Source organism: Medicago sativa, chromosome 6 (assembly GCF_051527215.1).
Source record: "Medicago sativa cultivar Bolivia chromosome 6, Bolivia_mono, whole genome shotgun sequence".
NCBI lineage: Eukaryota > Viridiplantae > Streptophyta > Magnoliopsida > Fabales > Fabaceae > Medicago > Medicago sativa.
The window spans coordinates 60,968,269-60,986,438 of NC_140754.1; the positions used below are offsets into that span (position 1 = coordinate 60,968,269).

The 18,170-nt window shown below is 34.2% G+C and overlaps 1 protein-coding gene and 1 pseudogene across 2 annotated transcripts; both read left to right on the plus strand.

Moving 5' to 3' along the window:
* The first annotated feature begins 1,393 nt into the window (after positions 1-1,393).
* LOC146916064 (uncharacterized) lies at positions 1,394-6,991 on the plus strand. 2 transcript variants are annotated; one of them, XM_085718248.1, is made up of 10 exons: positions 1,394-1,584; positions 1,899-2,182; positions 2,595-2,642; positions 2,727-2,786; positions 2,909-2,992; positions 3,148-3,252; positions 3,887-4,035; positions 5,530-5,641; positions 5,877-6,024; positions 6,500-6,991. In XM_085718248.1, exons 2-9 carry the CDS (start codon positions 1,928-1,930, stop codon positions 6,000-6,002), a joined length of 939 nt encoding a protein of 312 aa, XP_085574374.1. In that variant the 5' UTR covers positions 1,394-1,584; positions 1,899-1,927; the 3' UTR covers positions 6,003-6,024; positions 6,500-6,991. The 2 variants fall into 2 exon arrangements, with proteins under 2 accessions (XP_085574374.1, XP_085574375.1); XM_085718249.1 differs by having other exon boundaries at positions 5,877-5,966; positions 6,500-6,665.
* A 2,649-nt stretch (positions 6,992-9,640) lies between these two features.
* LOC146916065 (F-box/kelch-repeat protein At3g23880-like) lies at positions 9,641-11,350 on the plus strand (annotated as a pseudogene).
* Positions 11,351-18,170: the final 6,820 nt, after the last annotated feature.

Sequence of the window (18,170 nt, forward strand, 5' to 3'; positions counted from 1 at the left end):
TTTTGAGACATGAAGAGATCCTTTGGTACCAAAAGTCGAGGGAGAATTGGGTGAAACTAGGAGACCGTAACAAGAATTTTTTCCACACTCAGATACTAGTGAGGAGAAAACGAAATAAGATTCAAGGTCTCTTTCTTGAAAATGGTGAATGGAGTACTAATGATGTTATCCTCCAAGCAGAGGCCATAAATTACTTTAAACAGTTATTTGAGGTAGACCACTCCACTACTCCAAATACTCTACTGGTTAATGATATGTCTCGCTTAAGTGAATAATGTAGAGATTCTCTTACAACATCGGTCCTTAAGGAAGAGGTGAGGAGCGTCGTGTTTAGTATGAAGTCATATAAAGCTCCTGGCCTTGATGGCTTCCAACCCATATTTTTTAAACATTTTTGGGAAAGAATTCGTGATGACATATGGCGTCTCGTGCATACGGCTTTCAATATGGGTACTATTAATGCTTCAATTGCAGAGATATTAATTGTCCTAATACCCAAGGAGAGTAATCCCCAAAGGTTAAAGAATTTTTTACCCATCAGTCTTTGTAATGTCATTTTTAAGGTAATCACAAAAATTTTGGTTAGTCGCTTGCAACCGTTTCTTGTTGACCTAAGCACTCTTCAAAGTAGCTTCATCCCCGGTCGAGGTACTAATGATAATGCCATCTTGGCCCAGGAGGTTGTTAATTTCATACATCATTCTCAAGCAAAAAAGGGCTCCATTGTGTTCAAAATTGATCTTGAAAAGGCATATGATAGGCTTAATTGGGACTTCTTAAAAAAGGCATATGATAGGCCTAATCAACTATTGGTTAGTTTTTCATTAAAGAAAAAAATAATGCTTTGGTAGTAGTGTAACATAGTATTAATTGAAGGGTACAATTGAAAAGAAAAAGTTATTATTGCATTGGAAACTGAAAGTGACATTCATTTTGAAACAATTTTTTTTGGCTAAAACGACACTCATTTTGAAACGGATGGAGTATTAGATAGTAGTTAAGGGGTCAAGATCCTCTCCATTTATAACTTTTTCCATTTGTTGCAATTTGGAGAGAGATAGACACATAAAAAATAATGATGGTGGGATCCACTTAGTGATAAGACCCACCACTTATTTTTTTGTGTCTATCTCTCTTCAAATTGCAACAAATGGAAAAAGTTATAAATGAAGAGGATATTGACCCGTAGTTAATTTAGTAGAGTAGAAGATTTAATAATGCATAGAAATGGGAGGGAGTTGGCTATATAAACACACGTTTTAATGATGGTTTAGGAGGGAAAAACATTGCTTGATCAGTGTTTAGCAATAAGCAAACTTTTCCCCCAAAATCAACCGTACACAAATATTGTTCATATATATATATATAAACCCAAATCAGAACGTGTGGCTCCACTCCAGCTCTGTCACCTACCGCCGTAACTCACCTCCTTGAATCCACCAAATGTTGAAGAAACCCTAATCACTCCACCTCCTTCTCCAAATCTTTCTCCTGACTCCACCAGAAACCCTAATCGTGAAACTTGACTCTACCTCTGTTCCATTTTTGCGTTCCATTTCGTTCCTGTTCTTCATTCATTTTCTGGTACACTTTTCATTCTCATTCTTATTTTCTTTTTTTATTTTTTATTTTTTTTATTATTGCTTCATCATTTTATAACTGTTGTGTTTATTTTGAATCTGTTTCGGTTATGTGTGTTAATCTGTTTGGGTTACTAGGTTATGGGTTTTTTTTTCTTCCAAACATAGAAGGGTTTTTTGTTGTTGTTAAGAATCTATATTGTATTGTACATTGTTGTTTCGATTGAACTTTTAATATATTTTGTCAAATATTGCGAAGATAGTTAAATTGATGTTTTCAATCTCGTTGTGTGTGTGTGTGTTTGTGTGAGATTTCAGCTTTGATTAAGCATCTTCAGGCGCCACCGATGAATGTGTTAAGAAGCCATTGTTGTTTGAGCACAAGGTTGAGAAAGGTTATCCAAACAACATTCACCACCCTGCCTCGATTCTCAACCACCTCCGATGCCTTCTGCCGAGACCAGTCACCGGAAACAGAACGAAGGCGTCGGTTGGAGTTACCGAAGGAGCTTACGAAAAATGTCATCCAACTGTCTTGTGACTCTATGGCAAAGGGAGGTGTTTGCGATGTCTACCTTGTTGGCACCCTTCCTGGCAATAAGGTACGTAAGAAATTCGTCTCAAAACTTAAAAAAGGGTTTATGTTTATAGACAAATTTTATCTTGCAAAGAGTGCTTCTAATTAGAGATGGATTTAAAAGATCGATGCTCCCGTGTATCTAACTACAATCCTCATCGAGTTAATCATTGAGATTAAGAAAGTTGGTTGTGATGTTAAATTTGTTGACTATTGATTTTGCTTTTACAAATTTATCTTCTAATTAGGTGTATATGAATAAAAATAACAATTAATGTGGTTGAAAATTCAAAGAAAATATTATAAAATGGAACAAAGATAAAACTCAACAGGTCTTATATTTAGGTATTTCAACACCATATCAAATGTCTCTCGCTCTTTTATCATATCAGTACTTGTATTTACGAGACATTCAATCGTTTTGAACTATGTTGCAGGAATCAAGCAAACAAGTTGAGGAAATTGTGAAATTTCTGAAACCAGAGGTAGTTTTGTCCTTTTGGTTTCAAGCTTTCAGTTCCGTTATTTTCTTTGTACATTTTTTAATGCTTGGCTTTTGTCTACTCTAGATTGTTTTCTTGGCATTGTGCTCAGATCGTCAGGAAGTGCTTTTCCATGACAACATCGAGGTTTCCACTCTTTTAGTTCATATTTTAGATAATGCAATCATGACAATTAGGGGTAGCTTTTCTTGTATTGTATTGATAATCAACATTATCATAGTATAATTAATTTCTTTAATTTCTTACAGGCACTTACCATGGGAGGAATGAATGCAATGAGTAAGGAAAAATATAGCATCTCTCAAAAAATTATTAGCCAGTTGGATGCCGAGGCATGTTTCAATGTTTGACAATTATATTTATCATCCTATTACATTTGTCTACTATTACTTTTTCATTCTAACTTATTCCAGAATGATATTTAATTTTTGAAAAAAAAAAAGTTGAAATTATCATGAACCATTTTTTTCCCTTTAAAATCTGACAGATTGAGAGATTGACAGAGGTCTATCCTTTTGCTGAGTTTCGTTTGGCATATAAAGAAGCAATCAAATATGGCGGCATAGTGGTACTTGGTGATCGCCGTTTAGAGGTTAGAATAATTTTTTATTTCATTTGTTTTTGAGGTCATGAATTTTTAGATCCATGAATAGTTCTTTAGAAAGTTTTCACTTCTTGATATTTTAATAAATCAATAATTATTAGGATAGTAAAATTTGTGACTTGAGAATGAATGCTATAGCCTATAAACCTCTGTTTTGTTAATGAGTTTCTATTTAAGACAAACCCATCATTAGAATCTGAGTTTGATCTTTAGCTGAAACAATATTTGGCCAAAATTTACTTATCTCTCGGCAAATTTTGGATTACTATAGTTCATTTCCCTTAGACTTAGGAAACCAAAAAAAGAAGACAAATAACTCTATTTTTCTTGTTTTCTTTTGTAAGAATATCTCCTATCCCTTTTGTTGGCATATGTTTAGACAAAAGAGAAAAACAAAACTGAATGCTTTTCATAAAAGTTAAAAATGTAGCCTCTAAATCAAATGTTCTTAAAAATAAGCTATGTTTTTTTCGCCAAAAAATCTTCAAATGCTCACTAATTATTTATTTCTATTATCAATGGTTAAAGTTTTACCAAATGTGCTTTTAGCTTGGTTTGCATGTTAGATTATGTTTTGCAACTTTGTTACTGTATTGATCGGTATTGATTTTGATTGAAACAGATTACATTCGAGAGAACATGGAGTAAGCTGCGACTTTGGCACATCCTAAAATTATTGATTGCTAATTTCCCAAGCACTTTCTCAGCTTATTTATCCCACTTTGACAATCTTCCAATGGTAAGGGAGACCATGGTGCATGAAAGAGATCGGTAAGTTCTAATATTGGAGTCTAGATAGATCCTCTCTATTTTGTACTTTCTCCATTTCTATCATTACCAAAGTTTTGAAAATATAAATGTGTTGTAAATTCCGCCTTAATTGTGGACCGCCCCTAGTCGCCTAAGCCGGTTTTGTAAGGATGAGTAGACCCCAAATTTCAACATGGTATCAGAGCCTATCCTAGATCCATCGTTGGTCTTCCCGCATCGTCAACGCTTCAGGCCCATTGGGCCGGGCTGAAGCATGAGGGGTGCGTTGGAAATTCCGCCTTAATTGCGGTCTGCCCCTAGTTGCCTAAATTGCGACCTTTGGTTAGCCTTCATTGCATCCTGCAACACCTTCATTGTGTTGGCTTTGAGGGGGCGGATTTAGTCCCACATGGTATAGATAGGACTCTTGAGAAGAGTTTATAAAGAGAAGGCACTCCTCACCTTACAATCCGGTTCTGTGAGGATGAGTTAGGCTCCAAATTCCAACAAAATGCAATAATGTGACATTTTGTGAATACAATTGTTTAATATACACAACAAAACGTTTCAAACTATAGTTATGGAGACGAAAAAAGGAGAGAAAATTGAGAGGATCCTATCTCACTCCTAATATTGCACTTTAAATGGAGACGAAAAAAGGAGAGGAAATTGAGAGGATCCTATCTCACTCCTAATATTGCACTTAATTAAATTTAAAGTTTGATTTATTGTGATCGTCACCAGCTGTAATTTTTGTGGCTGTTTATTTTTTCCCATAACAAGTTGAAAAATTCTCCTTTCCTCTCTTGTACTTTTTCCTTCCTTCGCACAAAGTTTTTCCCTCCTAAGTCTGAAACACAGCCTAAAGAATACATACGTTTAACTGGAGGGGCTCTTGGATAGCATCTTGAATAAGGTTATTGTTTTGGCATTTTCTGCTTATCGTAGGCAACCTGAAGGTCCAAATTCAAATACTGTAGAATAGACCCTACTGCAGTGATTTTATAGAGGTTGATATCAACGTTTTTATATCTCACTCTCAAAAGTTAGTTCCATGAATGAGTGTGATGGCACTCTGAAGTTTAGACGAGGCAATTTCTCTATGTATGCAATTAACATTAAACCGTAGTCCCTCGATGATGATGAGAAAATTAACAGTTTGAAACACCCTACTAGGTACAATCTGAAGAATAGAGATATTGGTAAGGGTCATGAATGCTAAAGCTACTTTAAAAACCATGTTTGGGTGGCCTTTCTTTTGATATATATGCCTATGGTGTTCTTGTAACTTACAAAATCTAAGGAAAGCTTATGCAAATAAGCTAAAAACAACATACATATCATACATTGTTTTTATAAGCTCTCTCAAATAGTCTCACAAGTGCTTATATAACTAGATAAGAGCAAATAGATTAATCCAAACAAAGTCTTTGTTTGGTATTTGTTTACTATAAATTATTTAGTTATGTTGCATCTCATATTATGCATGACTAAATTTAGACTGCGTCTATCTAGGTACATGTCCCACACATTATTAACAGTGGCAAGGAAGAGCAGAACAGTTGTCGCTGTTGTTGGAGAGAGGCATCTAGAAGGAATGAAGAAGAATTGGAAGCAACCTATCGAGGTTGGTGAAAATTCTGTTATTCATGTTATTTAATCATAATAAATGTTTGAATGTACCGTTTTTGCACTTCAAAAGTATTTAGCACATTAAGAATTACTCAGCTACTCCTACTTTACTTGTGAATGAAAAAAACTGCTGATAAGTATTTTTGTCTCTTCTTTTTCAAAATGGTATTGTTATTCTTTTACTAGTCATTGAAAAATTTACTGACACCAATTTTCCTTACTATTATCAGATCCAGGAGCTTCTGGAGCTCCGTACAATTCCACCTCCCAAACCGGCTATCCCTGCGATGAGACTCTTTGCAATTGTTGGTATTGTTGTGGCTGGGGTGACCATAATATCAACCATCTATCATTAAATGCAAAGAACAACTTCCCTAGGTAGAGTTTTTGTATCTACTCGATTTTTTATCATACTGTTAAGTGCTACCTGCTAGAGATACAATTAGTAAGTAATTAGTAATTAATTTTTGCAAAATGCTGTTTATTATGAGGAAGGAACACAATAATTTTTTTTTTTTTTTGAAGAGGCTAAAATGGAATATATTACCAACTCAAAAAGTTCTTCCTAGCACAAGGTGTGCCAAGAGAAAACAAAACAAAGTCTAGACAATATTTATTTGTTGACTTCAATTTATGTTCCAAACCTTCCGTTATTGTTGCCCATGACTGATTTTTCGTTGGTCTATTTTCGGTTCGTGATCCGTTTGGGATAATGTTTCTCGCTATGTATAACATTACTGTTAATTTTTTAGTAGCTTGTCACACATTTGTTCTCTATTTAAGGGATGTAATCGCTTGATGTAAATCTATATTTGTACTTGTTCTAAGACAATTTCTATTTTGGTTCGAGCAGGTTTTGGGAGTATCTGCAGCTTTTGGTTTTCACTTCGAGCAGATTCCTAGTGTGTAGTATCGACTTCTCGATTGGGAGATTACTATTGTTCTGCAGCAGCAGCAATTATACTTGGACATTAACCTGATTATTTAGTGTTGGTTGGGATATTTTTTCATGTATAGCAGTGAATTCTCAGCATGTTTGTCACCGAGGGATATGGTTTCAGGTTCTGTTTTGTGGGAGGTTGAGTAATTACTTACTTTGAATTTTGTGGTGATTGGTGTTAAACTTGCAAAACTGTAAATCGGTAGTCGGTATTAGTTAACTTGAGATTTAGCTACACTACTACTATAGTGTATGGTACATAGAGTGAGTAATCTAACCATATAGTAGTTAGTGCCAGCTGTTAATTGGTAGGAAGATCTAAGAGTTAGTTAGAACCATGGCTTCTATATATAGATGAAATGTAATAAACTCGACACAATTTGATAAACAATTTTCATTTTCTCAGATTTCTTCTTTCTTCTTCCCTAAGCCACTGCATTTTATTTGGGTTTTATCTTGATAATGATGAACTTCATGAATTGGCGTAGAATCTTTGTTGTTTGTAGTTGTAGCTTTATTTTTTTCTTATCTGTACTCTTGTTATTTGGCATCCCCCTGGTGCCGTTTGTTAATATATTTCATTATTTTACCTCTTCAGACAGAAATAAAACACAATTTCTATTTTTCAGTTTTGCATTCTCTCTCTCTCTCTCTCTCTCTCTCTCTCTCTCTCTCTCTCTCTCTCTCTCTCTCTCTCTCTCTCTCTCTCTCTCTCTCATATGATCTCTACAAAGTTACTTAACATATCAAAGTCATAGCAATTTCCATGAACATATCTTTGTCACGTTTATTTGTTTTTAATTTTCATTTCATTGGTTCTTCTTCTTGTACATCACGATTGGGTTGTTTTTGTCCCCTGATCTATCTATTCACATAATGGTTGGACCTCTTCACGGCTTTGGTTGGTTGAAATGCCAACTATGTTTTTCTTTTAAATTATTGATTTATATTTTCAATTTTTTTTTTTTGAGATCCTCCATTGCTATTCCTATTACTTTCGCATGGTAGGATTTGGAGTGAGAGGACTAACTTAGGGTGAGAGATGAGAGACTTAAATTATGACCTCCAATTTTCTCCTTCTATGTGGTATACGCAGGCAGACGAGTTGTCCCTATTTCCTTGAGGGATATTGGAACTCTCGTAGTAGCTTCGCCTTCCTGCTTTGTTTATATGGGTGGTGAATATCTTTAAAAGAAAAAGAAATGACTCATGCATGATTCCTTGGTGTTTTTAAAAGAAATTATGGTTTTTCTTTTATTGCTATTGTTTTTTGTGGTGAGTTGTGTTTTGATGATATTTAAAAAGTGGGGTTTGATATTGTTGAATGATGGGAATGGTATTGTTTACGTGAGTTTTTGGTAAACAAGACTAGTTTTGATTATTACAAGTATGATCAAACCGGAGATTGTAGGACATGTTGTATAATTTTTTTTTCCAGAAAATAAGTGAATGTTCTTCATCTTCAATCCTCCTTCTACCTGTCGAATAACATCAAATAAAAATACAGGCTAATAGGTATAGAGAAGAATAATGTATTTTGTTACTCCCTATATCTACATTGTTACTACCCTCTCTTTCCCTTCTCAATTTCTCGGTTCTCTCTTCCCTTTCCTTTAAATTTCTACTCCTATTATACCTAACTATTAGGTTAAGATACCATGACAATGATAGATTGTAGCAGAGTTGAAGTAAGGCAACATTGAAGTGATTCAGCGACTGTGGTGTTGTTTGGAGCACAAAAATGAAAACAAATAAAAAGAAAATGTGGGTTCGACGTCATCCTCTCCTTGTGGGTGCTATGAGTCATAGTCTCCTTGCTTAATCGGCACCTACGTGGGTTCTTAAACATATCTACACAATATAAGAACATTGAAAAAAAAACAATTCGAAATTCGTTCAGGCATTTCATCAAACACTTATAGTGCAAAATATATAACATTGATTCAACGTGTTATTTCAACTTTTAAACAACCACAATGATTAAAACTACTCTAAACATCATTGTCAGTCAAAGCATTTAAATATATGATAACAAACTAACCAAAAATCAATTATTTATACAACCCCTAAACTCTAACATTTCACCATTTTCAATCAAAATAACTAACATATAAAACAAAAGAATTTATCGCCATAGATTGATAAACACTTGCTTGAAGTTGAAGAAAATGGATGTAGTTGGTTTGAGGGGGTTAGTAGGGAGTTTGGTTGTTGTCTATTATGGAATATGTCAAAATTGAACCGAACCAAACCAAATCGATCTAGTTTGGTTTGATTTTTGATTTTGAGATCCAAAGAACCTATGAACCGAACATATGTCAACCCACTCCCCGTTTTACTAATATTCTCCCTTCTCAAACACCTGTGATTAAGCTCAAAATTACAGTCAAACATAAAACACTCTTTAATACTTAATTTCACTTCTCCCATCATCATCTCATCTTATCACTCAAACTCAATTTAATTTCTGCTAAAAAAGAACACTAGCTGTTAACCACACCTAACCTATCGTTCTTTACCGTCGATGAGATCGTCCATCTCTTGGTTAGTTTTTCATGTTAATTATACAAAGTTGTTTAAAAAGCACAGAACATGGAAAACAAAGTTCCTTGAAATATTTGTGTATGTTATATCACCACCAAAAAATTTGTGTATGTTGTATGCATGAAATACAAATGTGTGAAAATATCAATTTTTTTAATTTTAGTTTCAAACAAACCGATCTGATTCAAACCGAACAAAACAACCCAATTTGGTTTCTTTTTTGAAAAATAGTAAAAACCAAACTGAAACAATAAATATTTCATTGGTTGGAACATTTTTTAATCAAAAACCGATCCAAATCGAACCATTATAACGCACGTGACAAAAGCAATCTTCATTTATTAAAAAATGAAAAAAATTCTCGTAGATCTTCACACCTTTTTTATTTGTTTCGGCACACATCAACAATGGCTAGAATAATTCCTTCATTTTTTTTTTAAAATGAAGGAATTATTCTAGCCAATATGTGTGTTACATATAAATTTAGGGTTTATAAGCGTCACAGCTCTGATGGAGATCCTTCAGGTTAAGAAGCGTGGGCAGTCCAACTCACCACAGCTAACGGCGTCCTTCGTTCCCGACGAACTCATCGCAGAAATCTTGTCCTTTCTTAACGTGAAAACTATCATGCAATTAAAATGCGTGAGCAAGTCATGGAATTCTCTCGTCACTGATCCAAACTTCGTCCAAAAACACCTAAAGAAGTCTTCACAAAACCCGCACATCATACTCACACCACCAACATCGAAATACCCTCTCAATAGTGTAGAGTCCTTCCCCGTGAGTCGTTTACTCGAGAATCCTTCAATCACTGTTTTTGGTGACAATTTCCATGATTCGAACGACACTTGTCAGGTTGTTGGTTCCTGCAATGGATTGTTTTGCTTGATTTTCCATTCTCTCCATAGGAAGTATACAAAATACTGGTTTTGTTTATGGAATCCTGCCACGAGAACAATATCTGAAGAATTAGGGACTTTCCGATGCACTCTATCAGAAACTTTCAAGTTCAGTTTTGGTTGTGATATTTCAACCGGAACTTACAAGTTGGTGGCATATCGGGCAGAAGAGGATTATGCGAACCACAATGGTTCATGGAGAAGTCAGGTCAGAATTTTCAGTTTGAGTGATAATTGTTGGAGAAATATTGAGAGTTTCCCTTTGATTCCTATTGGATGTATTCAGATCAGTCGAAATAACAATGGTGTGCATTTAAGTGGCAAGATTAATTGGTTGGTTACTCGCAACTATTTTTGTGCTTCTTATCATTACGAATGTATGAATTATGTTGAGCAATTTGTGATTGTTTCCCTTGATCTTTCGACTGAGACATATATACACACAATTTTTGCTACCATCTGGTTTTGATGAAGTCCCACAGTTTCAGCCAACTCTTCATGTTCTGATGGACTGCCTTTGCTTTTCGCACGATTTCAAGGGAACTGAATTTGTTATATGGCAAATGAAGGAGTTTGGAGTTCAAGAGTCTTGGACACTTTTATTTAGAATTGACTACTTTAATCTTGAAATGTATAACCTCTCAATCAATTATGACATGGATTTCGATGCAGAAATCATTGAAAGTTGTACGCCGCTGTTGTTGCCATTGTACCTTTCTAAGAATGACGATACACTGATATTGGCAAATTATGAAGATGACCGAGCAATTGTGTATAATTGGAGAGATAAGAGAGTAGAGAGAATTAAAATTTCCAACAAACTGTGTTGGTTTTCTGCAATGGACTATGTTGAAAGCTTGATTTCGACTCATTGTAAGCAATTTCTCTTCTATCGTTTGAATCTATGGTAATTCATTCATGTATGTTGTCTTAAAATCTTTGTCATGTTAAAATAACATTTGTCAATATTTCACACGATCCCTTAAATTTATTGTACTGAAGAGTTATTTTACTTGTATACCTGATGTTAATGATACTGCAATAAAAATTATTATTTTACCACTAGACCCTTGGATTCATTACATCATCGATGAAGCTAATTTCTTTCTTTGTTTAGTAGTGGATATGGTTGCACCCTTAACCATTTTTCATTATGCATTCTTGTTTTCTTTTGTTTTTCATTTTAATTGTATATTGTGTTTTATTTTGTCACTTCTAAACTCACGGGTATTTTTTGAATTATAGGTCTGCAACGCCGACTCCAAGCACACTCTCTGTAGATTAGATTGTGGTAGGAATTGGAGACATCAAACATGATTAGAGACTGTAGTGGGGAGGAAGAGTAAGAGGAGCAGGAAGAGCCTTTGTTATAAGACGATTCAGGTTTGGATGAACTAAGTAACAATGATTCATAGGATGATGAATGAGTTAATTTGTTAAATTAAGATTATGTAATATGATCAAAGCATAGGAAGTAGGATATAATAAGCTTGAGGTATGCACAACAAGCCACGATTTTTCTCAATTTGGGTTATGATTTGGATATTTAGTTATGTTGTAGTTCCTATATGATATATTAACTTATATCTTAATTTGGTTGTTTACTTGTTTGATTCATAATTGATAATATTGTAGTTTTAAAAGAGGATGATAGATTTAGGGTTGAGGAAAATGTATGCTCAACAAGCATATAATTATGCGTGCGTGTGTATAATTGATATCCTAACTTAAATTCAACAAATCTATTTACCACTTCTCACAAAGCAGACAATTCAAAGAATGGTGACTGCAAGTTCTATCAGGTAAGCATCATTTTGTCAAATAATGTAAATGTAGCAGTCACCTCTTCTAATAGCCAATAACCTGTTAGCTTGCTCACCATGTGTCGTCACCTCTTGGTTTAAGTAAATTTGATCAGCTGCATGAATGTGCTAAATAGGAGGAAAGGAAGCAAAGAAAGGAACTCTTTGATAGTGAAGGTGCATCGCAAAGGCTTAATATATAGGTATGCTGGAAAAACTAAACAAAATATTAAAACATTTGCTTCCTTTGATCTTTAAACATTTGCATACACCTCTATTTCCATGGTATGATTCTTTGTTTTGAATGACAATTGTTAGTATGTTAGTTGTTATGTTAGTATGTTCTCCCTTGCTAGGATTTAAACCCTAGACTTTTAATTACTTAACTCATTTAAACCCTTTTCTCCCTTGTTACGTTGGTATTTTCTCCCTTGTCAGGATTTGAACCCTAGTTTTAACTATACCATGTTATGTTAGTATTTTCTCTGTAAAAGGTTAGATTTGGTTCATAATCACTTATACTGACAGTAGATTAGACCCAATCAACGATTCTGTTTGTTTTTTCTCATTAACGTCTGAAATCTTCAGTTTGTTTCATCCTTCTTTTACACATTGATTGGAAAGCAGGCCTTCAACTAAATGCTAATAAAGAAGGGTGGGTTTACTATAAACAATTCACAATTTTTCTGCAGTTATTACAGATGATGCTTTTTTATTGATGCAGTTTAATCACCAACCCTTCAAATGTCTCTTCAACCACAATTGCAAATTCAAAATTTTATGTGTGAGAGATTTTCACAAAAACAAATAGTATCAAGCGATTGCAAATACTGAAATTTAGTGAGCAATTACTTGACCAAAAAAATAAGTTGAAACCAATTAGGGCAGTACTATTTGCAAGCCATTACTAAAGATTACCCCCTTCCTTGTTTTCAGTTTTCCTCGGTCATTTCCACAATTGCTATTCGTCTTTCTTTGTCCAAGTTCCGCAGTACTATATCCTCTTATTCCACAATTGTTATTCGACTTTCTTTGTCCAAATCCCACAGTACTATAGCCTCGATAGTAGTTGTTGCTGTACAGTTTAATGGAGAGAAAGAAACTCATTTGTGAAAGATATATGAGGAGGGTCGATGGATTTGGTGGCTTGAGGTTCGAAGTATTTGAGCTTTGCTAGCCAATAACCTCGATGATTTAATAATGCAGAAAGATAAATATTGAAGTGGAATTTCTCATATTTCCTGGTATTTTGATTCTGGCTAACAGCATATCTTATTAGTGAAGGTGTGTGTGTAGCTGGTCATAGGTGTGAATTGTTTTGTATGTGTTCATATATATTTATAGAGCAGTCTTCTAGGCGTATACATATACGGTGTCGGACAACTCAAAAGTTGTAGGTGTATATTTCTGATGTGGTATAGGCGTTATCAGAAAAGGAAATATGCAAGTTTACACCTTCATGGTATGAATTTTCATGTTTTGACCTCATATTGCATATTTCTGTTGCAGGTTTTATGTGTACATAACTAGAAATGGGTCAAATTTACGTCCGTATAAGTTATAACCACGTCTGAAAAAGTCTTAATTATTACTTAAAATTTAATCCTAATAATGTTTGATTGAATAATCAAAAGAAAAGTGAAAAACGTAAGACTTTGACTTTGATACAAGTAAACTTTGATTAACATTTCGGTAAATCAGCAGTTGTGGTGTACCAAAAGAAGTTGAAGGTGTGCTATCTCAACTATGAAATCTGGTGTGACAGTTCAAAAACCATACCCCTGCCAAAACAAACAATGAAGAAGTTATCAGTGTGCTATCTCAGTTGGACTATAAATTACCTTATTAAACGCACAACTAGAAGAAAAAAATATTGGTGACCAAAGTTATAGACAAATCAAATTCATCACCAAAAATCTGTAACTAATAAAATTTTTCTAATAGTGAATTAATGTTATATACTTATACATATCTGGAATATAATAGCATCCCACCCTCCCGCCGGCACAGTAACCGTGTTGTGAATTATAGGATTCACCAAAATATACTTGAGTTTATTTATAGCAGGATCGAAAATCGCCAAGTCTTGAGCTAAAACATGAAATTCATAGCATGAAGGTGTATGGGATGACTCTGCATTTGAAATTTCTGTATTTTCAAACACAATCTCCACTGTTGAATTGAACTTGAATTTGTCGGTGTCTAATGTCACCTTAGCAACTTGAATTGTCAGTGTCTATTGTCAAAACTCTTGAATCTCAAACTAGGGTTGGAGAATAACCTGAAGAATTTAAACATTTCATCTATATAAAAAATCAAAATCATTTGTACGTGCATAAAAAATGTGAAATGCTTATGATCTGCAATCAATACTAAAAAGCAGCATAAAAAGAAATTCAGAGTTAGGTATGCTTTTTTGTGTTCCGTTGATCATTGTATTAAATTTGATCGCATCTTACTTTTAAAACCTATTCTGAGTATAAACGATTCTAAGCCAAATCATTCATCCTATGAGTTATATGTGCTATTAGTATTGATGTAGATCAAACCAGATTACCAGAATTATAACACGAAAATAGAGTAGTATGCAAATGTCTAAAGGTCAAATTTAAAACAAATGATTTGACAGATTCAAGCAAAGAAAGGCCGGGCAGAAAACAAACCAAACACAGGCCCTGGTTCTGTAACACAGCAGGCAAAAGGAAACAAAACAAAAAACACCAGCACAGAGGGAACAACACTGCTGCAGCACCTGCTGCAAGCAGAAAACAGAACAGAACCGGCAACAGGAAGAGATGCCAGGCCAACAAAACCCAGCCACACTTCCTGGCCAAAAAAACACCAATAAACCAAACCGGCTCCTACTGCCCCAAATCAAACACCAAGGCAAAAAAGAGGGTTCCAACACCACTCATAAAATAAACACGTCGCGATTTTCAATCTCGCCATACTCCAGTGCCATTTGGAAGAATTTATCTGCCTTTATATGCTGACAATCTTAGCCGTGAATTTTGGCATTGCAACCTAGCATACATCATCCAAGTTATGGTCTTTCAGATGTCCATCCAACTCTTTTATTAATGATAAATGATGCATGAAATTTATGACTAGAGTCATAACTTTCAGATTTCACATTAGTGCTTTGTGTCTGGGATTGTAGAGAGAATTTTCATCAGCATAAATGTGACCATCGGCCAGCCCGAATGTGTTACCTATATTTTAAACTGAAACCCTTCCCTCACATTCTCTCTTCTTCATCTCTACACTATACACTATAGTACTACATCATCACTTAATCATTTTCGGATGAAATCACAGTCCGCTGAGCTTGAGGTTGAAAACAACTTTCAGATCTCACATTAGTGCGTTAATATAAAAGGTAAATAGGTAAGGTTGTCGACGATCCTAAAACATAAATTTTCAAAACAGTGCTGTCCAAAACATAACTGCTATCTTATCTAAAATAATATCATTTCACCATCACTAGTACTGATACTATAGTACTACTCATTAAATCAAGTAGCTTTAGTAGTGTGAGTAAATGAAGCAATGTTCGAACAAAAATGATTAAACATCAAATATTAGCATAAGATGATGAATAAGTTGATATAGAATATATAAACATCAAAATACCCATTGACAAGAAGTGAAAAAGCGAAACACAAATAAAATGTACACACAAACTCAAAAGTGAGGTCGTTGGGATGATATTAACCTGCTTTGGTCTATCCCTCCGATGGCTAACTGCACCTGCTGATCGCACGGTGATCCTTATGTGCGGGGTCATGCTAATTCAAAGGTAATTGAAACATAAACTTTATATTAGCTATCCAGTGTTTCCCATGAAGGACAAGGTTCCCTTAGGTCTACCCATCTATGAATCTTAGGACACTACTCATAGCACACTCTTTCAACGCTTTCTTAGAAGTTCTACAAACAGGCAGCCCTAATCTACGTCTACCTTACTAAGGTTTTCAAGAGAATGGTTCTATTAGGTTACAGGTTTTTTCAGACAGCTAGGAACTTGTTTCCCTAATTACTAACCAGTTAATTCCTAGGTTCAGTAAGTTACCACCTGACTCAATGAGTTCTAGCCACTGAGTACCTACTTCTAGGGTCAACAATTATTTCAGTATCTTTGGCTAATTAATAATCACTTACTTCCTATACAGATAGTTATCAATTAGTAATAGAAAAATTAGGCCCTGTCACAACCTAAGTACCTCATCTAGGGTTGCACCTCTCACAGAAATAAACTATTTCCTAATAAAACCTAATATCGAACAAAAGAATAAATAAAATAAACAACATATTAAAATAAATAAATATCCAACAAAAATATATATAGGTTCATCTTAGAACTTTAACCTAAAAAGATTTAGTTACACATGGTAACTAAAAATAAATTACTAAAGATAAAAACACACCCTAGAAAATCAAGGAGAAGATAGCTTCTCTACCGAAGCTCCAAAGTAGCCTTCTTCTTGAACTGCCACAGTTTTGAATGAAAAATTTTGAATGAGGAAGGCTTGTATTTATAGTGGAGATTTCTAACTGGGTTTGGGCTAAAAACGCTGGCTAAACCCAGAAAAATGAAAAAAAATTACGCTAGCGCCCCTCGCATTTGAGATGCTTGGGGTGCATATACCATATGCCCTAGGTGCATATAGTGCAATTTTGCATATGCCCTGGGCGCACGCAAGATGCCCTAGGCGCATCTGGAAAGTACTTTCCCATGCCCCAGGCGCATGGTATTGCATTTCCATGCCCTAGGCGCATTCTTTTGTGCTTTTGGGCCCAATTTCTCCAATCTTCGATGTTTTTAGGTCTTGGTCTTCAAATAACTTGGTTAGGAACTTGGGAACAAAATTTCTCCCTATGTAAAGTATCATGAGGCCTATTGAATCTTCATTCTTTGTATTCCCAAAGTCTTGACAATTCTTCAGATCTTCTTGATTTGCCGATTTGCATGATTTCTTCGTGAATTGCTTCAAAACCCCTCTCAAATTTCTATGTTTCGTGAAAACTAGAATTACATGCTCAAATATAGAAAACATTATAAAAGTCCCGAAATCATAGGTAATCGTTCTACGATACTTCCTTTTTGCTGCTAAAACCTACTGAAAATGAATGAAAAACATGCTAAGAATAACGTAAGATGACCTCTGAGTTTAAAAAAGGAGAATTATGAGATTATGGTGGTGTACAATTTTATTATATTAGTAGTAGATAATAGTTGATACATAATATTTAATTATAATAAACAATATGAAGTTCATCTCTGAATTAAACAGATTAAATATTATAATTAAATATTTATATATAATTTGAGTGTTTTGTACTCAAATTTATTAGGATGATGAGCCTCCAGGGAGATCGGAATGAATTTGAGCAACAGACGCATCCATCACCCTCATGTTGTTGTTGTTGTTGTTGTTGACATCACTAGTATTATTATTGACTGATGATGCATGTTGATGTCCAAATTGAGCTTCAAGAATTTGCATCGATTTTATGATTCCTGGAGCATGGCTGCCGAAACCATCAGTAGCAACTGATGATGAAGAATTAGAATCAGATAAAGAACGGTCGTGTGTCTTTGTGGTAAAGTTGTATCCATACAACCATTTCATCAACCTATCATTATTCATGGTAGCTGATTTAGAAGGAGGAGGATGAAGAGGAAAGGATGAGGTGTTTTTGCGGGAGGGATCTGCCATAGATTGGTTGTGTTGTTTATTTCATCCTTTCCTCAATTTATAGCATTCCATTATTCATTTTTATGTTTTTTTTCCATAGGGTGCGCCATTACTTAAATCTCAAAATATAAAACTATATTTAGTAAAATAATTAGTATAGATGACTTACTTTGAATATTTTAATTTAATACTATATTTTATAGAAAGTCAAGTCAAAGCAAAATATAAGCAACATTATTTCAAGAAAGTCAAGTCAAATGTGTTTGGTCTTGTATTTGAACTAAATTCATTTAATTTTTTGAATATATATTTTATATAAATTTTGTTATTGAATGAGTGATTGATGGTGTTGTGTATTTCATCCTTTCCTCAAGTTATACCATTTCATTATTCATTTTTTATGTTTTTTTCCATATTAATTCATAATATGAAACTATATTTAGTAAAAATAATTAGTATATATGACTTACTTTGAATATTATAATTTAATACTATATTTTAAAGAAAGTCAAGTCAAATCAAAATATAAGACATTATGTCATAAAAGTCAAGTCAAGTGTGTTTGTATTTGGACCAAATACATTTGACTTTTTGAATATATTTTCCATAAATTTTGTTATTGAAGGACTAATAGTTTAAT